Consider the following 7047-nt stretch of genomic DNA (forward strand, 5'->3'; position numbering starts at 1 on the left):
TTGCAGGATCCAATCTGAGTCGGTCACCAGGACCAGAGGTTTAATCTTCCAAGCTTTTAGACTTGTACTGGAACCCATCCTCAGGGAAATTCTCTCCCTCAGAATGGGCTCCAGCCTGAGTCTGAAAGTTTGAAAGACTAAACCTCTGGTGACCAATTCAGATTGGATCCTACAAAGTAGTGATGATGAGAAATTATGAAAATTGCATTTCAGGAAAAGATGGTCACTTGTACTCGTCTTTTTAAAATAGAATAGATAAGATTCTATTTGGCAGAAGCATGAGAGTATCCTTTATGCAGGTTGGATTACTGGGGACAAGCAAATGCCCTCCTCCAATTGCTTTATGATGTTATTTTAACAGAAGATAAACAATGAAGTGACAGACACCCACAAGGCAGATGGTACAGCTTAGGAACTACGTACAAGGTTTCCAGAAAATCTTTCCAATTACGTCCACTGTCCCCATCCCAAAATGCTGATGAAGAAAGATGGAGCAAGGCTTTAGATGGCTTCCAAGCAACCCCAGGAGAGAGCCCATAACCACTTGAGGGCTGCTTAGCAGCAGCAGACCTCTACTCTGTGGTTGCTAAAGAAAGGGTAAAAACTCCCTCTGCTTCCTTCAGTAAAGGGCAGAAGAATGAAATAATGGAGAAACATCCAGATGTTTAAAGTTAAGCAAAGCATCCCCAGAGTTACAAAGCAGATCTTAAAACCAGTTGGCTGTTTTTAGCCCGATCTCCCAGCAATACAGGCCAAATTCATTCAATAAAAGGTCCAAAGTTGTGGTGCAGAAGTAAGAGTTCCACTGCCATCAACTATCTCCATTAATGGAAAGCTCATCTGTGGCAATGAGACCTTCTCTATCAATATCTCTCGCTGCAACCCCTGCTGGTGGCCTCCCCCAGGGCAGGCGAGCAAGGAGGGGCTGGTGCAGTCCATTATAAAGGGCAGCTCCAACAAGAAGGATGAGGAAACCCAGGATCTGCAGTCCATGAAAGGACTCCCAGCCAATGGCCAGGCTGACAACCCAGATGACAATGGTGCGCAGGCTATCAAGTACCATCCGGGTGGTGGCGCTGATCTCTTTCGTGACACTGATACCAGCAAAGTTGAAGAAGGCAATGCTGCTGATATTGCCCAGCAGGGCTACAGCAATAAGTGGCAGATTGCCAATCTGACAGAAGGCATCTATAGCGTCTTCCAGTACCTGCCGTGGGCTACCGCTGAAACTGCCCCCAGGTATGAAGTACATGGGCACCAGGATGATGGAGAGTATGACGAACCCAAAGAAACCTGTTAAGGAGGAAGAAGAAATGAAGATGATTGAAACCCAGGAGGATTATAAGCCAATCTCCTCCAATTGGTCCTATCAAAAAGGTAAAGACAGCTTTGAGTTGTGCTCAAGTCCTAGTGATCACACTGACATAGCCTTGGCAAGAGTAAAAACGCTGCTTTCCACTGCCTCCTTCAGGATGTTTTTCTTATGTCCCAATTTCGATATACCTCTGGACATTCCTGCTAGTCTCCCACCAGTATCTTACTTGACTTCCAAGCCCAGGCAAGATTGGTCAGATACTGCTACCTGCTGAATCTCCAGGAGACATTCAATGTAAAATACTTCCAGTAGTTACAAAGCTGCCTTCTCCAACCTGCCAGTTTCTAGATATGTTGAGTCTATTACCCTCACAGTACTCAGCTTTGCTGTCTGGAAGCTGTAGCCCCTACACAGCTGTTATAAAACCTCAAGAAAAGTGACTGCTAAAAGAAGGGGATATTTTTCCCCAAGCAAGAAAGGAGCAAAATTTAGGAACTTTAGAATTATGCCATGCCTTGTACACCGAGGAAATAGAAACAATCTTTTGGGGGATATTCTTTCAGCCAATAATTTACTGCTGTTCATGATGATCTTCAAAGAACATAGTACTCAATTGTAGCAGCAAATTATTTATAAATCATCTTTCCATTTTGTCACAGATGGCAACTCTTGATCCATGTGAACCCAGACCTCCATCTGGGAACATTCCAAGATTGCTTACATACCTTCAGTGCCAACAGCCTGCAGAGGGTGAACATTGTGCTTGTAGATAAATTTCTCCTCCAACACCATCTGAATGGCCACAATAACTTGGGCCATAATGATGAGAAGGTCACCTACAGAGAAGCAAGAATCTAAGTGTTCTAGAAGGCATACACTCCCACTTATTTCCTCTATCTCTATCCAATCTTGAAAGGAAAAGTGTGTGAAATAATCATCTATTCTGTTACATATGGAGATAGATACCCTATGCGTCTGTCTTTTTCCCCATACAATTTTTATTCTTTTTATTACATTGCAGATTAGTTTTATTGAAGCCATTTAATTTAATAGCAATGCATGTTATAAAATAATAAACTAGACACACAGATTCCATTTATCTATAACCTTAATGGCAAATAGCCATTCTATTACTTGTTTAAATAATCTAAGCCAATTGCAACAGTCTGTGACATAGAATGCTCGGTGAATTGCAGGAAGAAATTGTTGCTGAGCTCCTTGCCAGTCCATTTCACCATTTCAACAAAGAACTCCAAGTTTACATATCTGTCATACTGTAGCACCAATCCTCTAGAGATTGTAACCTTTGTTAAAATCAACTATGTGGATGTAACCCATAAGTGAAGAAATGGCCTATTCTCCGGAAACCTCATTAAAAGCTATTGTTGGAACTATATGCATACTCTTTTACCCTAGAAAGACCATTAGTAGATAATGATTGATAACATCCTGGATAAGGTATTGATTTTATCTTTTGCTTTTATATAAATTCAAATGCTAGAGGTGCAGTATGTTATTTTTTGGGTGCTATTTACAACATATATCTCCCCCCAACAGCTCTCCAAAGCTGTTAGAGCAGAACATTGGTATTTCTTGGTCAGTTAAATTCTGGGGGATGGACTCCTGCACTATGTGTTGGAATTCTGAATCAGAGTGATGAAATCTAAAACAGAAAGTATGGGGACACTGCTTTCTGAACTAAGATGTTTGGATTGGAGAAGAAGAGAAATGTTTTTAAGCTAAGCATCACAATGCTAATGAAGAAGAGCATAGCATGGTCAGAAAGCATATCTGGATATTGAGGACATCTGACAGGAAAGTAAGCCTGCGATCTCTGAAGATAAAGAGCATGAACTGCAAAGGAAACCACTCTCCAGTACACCTGCAAGGGCCACTGGCCTTAGAACACACTCCCTACGTACCTGTGATGATCTCACTGAGTTTGTGGCTTTCATCATGATTGCTCAGCAAATCTGCCAGGCCAACCACCACCAGCCCTACAATGGTGATCAGGATGCCCAGCCATTGGTTTAGTACCAGCTTCCTCCCCAGGAAGGCTACTGAGAGCAGGCCAGTAAAGATGATCACAGCTCCACGCAACATCTGAAAGCTAGAAGCACTGGTCATGTTCAGAGCTGGAATGGCAAAAATGGGTAGTGGGGAAAGAGGGAAGAATGATGGTTAGAGGAGGAGAGACAAAGAACAACTAGAAATTGGGGTAATGATAGCATGAACTGATGCTCAAAATAGAAGAACTTATGTTGTCCCCCTTTCTTTTCAGACATTATAGAGTGCCAAGAGATTTTACTCCAGAGGGAAGAGCAGGAGCAGAAAAATGATGACAAAGGGATTGTATACTACAGAGTAAATAGTGCTTCCACGAGTGAAATCCTTTTATTCTGTCTCCCCAACTTGGTAGGTGGTTATATCAGGAGTTGTGCCCACATCCCAAAACATTATTTGCCATTCTTTACATACTCGGTTTCGTCAGATGTAAACTATTTACTTATTCTGAATGGCTTGCTTTTCCTACTGTGTTAAAAACAGTTGCTTCTGAATGGAAGTACTGCACGGTTGCATTTTTCAAACAGACAGAGGGAGAGGAAGGTGTTTCTCAGTCCTTTCAGACAGGCAAGCAGCAAGGAACAGAAACTTCAGGGATTTAACTTTATTTTTGTAGGCTATAATAAATAATCCTGAAAATCTGTTCACTTGCCCCTTGACCCCTTTTAAGGACAAGGTCAAGGCAGGGTCATTCTGAGCCTCTTATACTTTTCACTTTCCCAGGGCTGATCAACTGTTTTTTTTTCTCTCCCTCCTCTTTCTCAAGGCCAGAGTTAAACTCCTCCAAAGTATCATATTCTTAGCAAACCTCCCCCTGCCTCACTTTTACTGGAGCCCTAGTGGCGCAATGGCTAAAATACAACATTGCAGGCTAATTCTGCCTACAGCCAGGAGTTCGATCCTAACCGGTTGACTCAGACGTCCATCCTTCCAAAGTCGGTAAAATGAGGAGCAGATTATTGGGGGTAATATGCTGACATTGTAAACTGCTCAGAGAGTGCTGTAAAGCTATGGAGCAGTATATCAGTCTAAGTGCTATTGCTGTGGCTATTTTATGCACCCATCTGTATACACACTTACCCACATACATGAGGCTAGTCCCCGTCATATCACATAGTGCTGGAGGCAGGAAAAGCAATCCGTTAAATGGCTGAGGAGGTGTCATGGTGGGTTCTGGCCTCCTCCGGTCACTGCAGAGCAGGAGATAGAAGACAGCCAGGCAGGAAAATTCCCCCAGAAACATGCCCACCGCCTGAAATGCAAACCAAAAGGCTGTCAAAGTTCTGGATTGTCATGGATAGCAAACACCCACCAAAAGCCACCAACTTCTCTCAATCTCCTGGCAGAACTTGGACAGATTACCAAGTTGGTTTGTATCAAGGATTCGGATTTTTCAGTGTATATTCATGACCATTTCAACTGTGTTTTCTCTGAAAGTCTCAGTAGATGGCAGCATCGCTTCAATCCTAATTGGCTTTGGAGGCTAAGCAGGATTAGATGTAGTTATAAGATGGATGGGAGACCCGTAGGAAATCCCAGGACTGTAGATGAGTTGAAAGAATTTTCTAAGAAGACAATGGTCCACCATTGGCATTGTTGCCAGGAAAACTGTACTGATGTGCTGAAATAGTCACCAGAACTTCAACTCAATATGACTTTTCCCCATGTCTATGGAAATGCATGTGAAAACCTCCACTAAGAGCTTGAGTTATACCTATCAAAATACTCTATATCTGGCTTGATTATATACTGTATCTCCATGTTCTCTCAGCTTGAGAAATACTGGCATGACTATCGCCCAGGATCGCAAGTAAGGGACTGGTTATGTGTATTGAAGGGCAGCAGCATCCACAGCAATAGTCCCCGGCGTACATGCAGATTTGTCACAAAATGGGAAAACAAAAGCAAAAAAGAATACGGAGATTTTGTGAATGCAGAATCTGAAAAACCTCTGCTCTTAGCATCACAGAATTCAGTTTGGCCCAGTGTTTCTTAACCTTAGCAATTTTAAATTGTGTGGAATTCAACTCCCAGAATTCCCCAGCCATCATGTGACTGAAGTGGTTTAGATATAATGAAACAAAGTAGTGCAGAATCTTGCCAATGTTACCTGTACAAAGGGATGCTGGAAATTGTGTGGTTCTGTTCCATGGCAGCCTGGTGCCTTCAGCTTGTCAGCCCACCTGAAAGGAAGGAGTGAGGCCTCAGTTAGAATACATGTCCCCAAGCTTTGGATTTACATCTCATTTTGGGATTTGGGGATGTGAAACATTGTTGTAAAATCTTGTGCAAAATGGTAATGGAGACTAGTCCATTCATCACACGGAGAATCTGCTAGAAATCACTGATTCATTAGATTTCTACCTGCCATTCTGTCATCCACATCTCTTGAAGGATAAACCCTACCTGTGGGAGCCACACTGGGGATCTGAGAGTTTAACATACAGAAACGTGTCCTACAGATGAGTATCTCATGTAAGTAAGGTCTTAGAAGAGGCCCCACTTATAAGTGGAGATCTAATAAACCAATATTTGCCAAAACGTTTCTATAATATTGCTCCGGATGGCTCTCAACTCCCGTAAAAGCAATTTGAGAATGCCCCTCTCTTTCTCACTTCAAGCCAAAACTGCCTTTCTAATAGATGAGATGATGGCAGTTGGTAATGGTCGTTTTCATTCAGATGTTGAAGAAGATGTGTACTCTGCTAGCAAGGCCAAGTTGAAAGACAAGGGAAGAACTACTCCTTAAACAGCCTTCTCCAACCACAGCTCAACACATTTGAAGAAAATGACTAGGGAAAGCATAACAATAAATTAAGCGTAGCCAGTTTATTGGCTTTGCTCAACTTCTAAGGGAAAAATTGCTCTGTGATACATTCCTTTGCCTGGACATGTCCCCAGCTTAGATATCTAACTGCAAACAAAACTGCAAAGAGTGTATTTGCTGACACCAGGCCAAATCTGGTTGCTGTAATTGGAAACTCTGATATAGCAGACAAAGTAACACAAGAACAGATCTTTCACAGTTCAGGTGTCAAGACTGCCATTCACCTATGCCAAAAGTAACATTTGGTGGAACAAAAAGACACCCAATAATTACATGATATAGTAGGTACACAGTCACTATTGCTAAACATATATTGATGGGGATTAGGTCTGCGGGTAAGTGGGGGCGGGCAGCTAAGAGTTTTTACACTGCAACTTTTCAGTAATGCCGATGGAAGGTAGGGTTGAATTGGAGGGTGTTTTTACCTGTTTTGATAGGGATATTTTTATCTTTTTGCCAAAAATGGGTGAGAAACAATGCTTGCCACTGTTAGCTTGCTTACAAAATATAGCAACAGGATCTTGTTAAGCTTTAGAAGCCCCAAAAGGGATCATAATGCAAAGAGCTCCTTCCCCACAGTATTGGTGGAATATTATTAATAACCCAAGAAAGAGTTGATGGGATAAAGAATGCTACACTACAACAGAGTAGGTGATGGGTCAGCTATCTGTGTGGTTGCAAGCAAAACCACATCTGAAAAGGGTATTTGTGGCCTGCTGAGATTAGAAAGTCTTCAGCGGCCCCCTTCAGCGGCCCTCGTCGGCGGCCCCAGCAGTCCTCCTCGGCGGCCCTTTCAGTGGCCTGGCGGCCTTGGTGGCCTTTCCGGCGGCCTCAGCGGCCT

At 42.7% G+C, this 7047-nt stretch overlaps 1 protein-coding gene across 1 annotated transcript in view; it reads right to left on the minus strand.

Moving 5' to 3' along the window:
- Positions 1–242: 242 nt before the first annotated feature.
- Positions 243–7047, minus strand: part of SLC35F6 (solute carrier family 35 member F6) — a 13688-nt gene continuing 6883 nt past the window's right edge. Inside the window, exons 2-6 of the mRNA XM_015819985.1 lie at positions 5490–5562; positions 4460–4631; positions 3238–3450; positions 2041–2151; positions 243–1293 (exon numbers count right to left, since the gene is read on the minus strand). Of these exons, the coding sequence (XP_015675471.1) occupies positions 812–1293; positions 2041–2151; positions 3238–3450; positions 4460–4631; positions 5490–5562 (1051 nt within the window). The 3' untranslated portion in view covers positions 243–811. The remainder of the gene's footprint in view (positions 1294–2040; positions 2152–3237; positions 3451–4459; positions 4632–5489; positions 5563–7047) is intronic.

The sequence above is a fragment of the Protobothrops mucrosquamatus genome, unplaced genomic scaffold (genome assembly GCF_001527695.2).
Source record: "Protobothrops mucrosquamatus isolate PMUCROS unplaced genomic scaffold, P.Mucros_1.0 scaffold1038, whole genome shotgun sequence".
NCBI lineage: Eukaryota > Metazoa > Chordata > Lepidosauria > Squamata > Viperidae > Protobothrops > Protobothrops mucrosquamatus.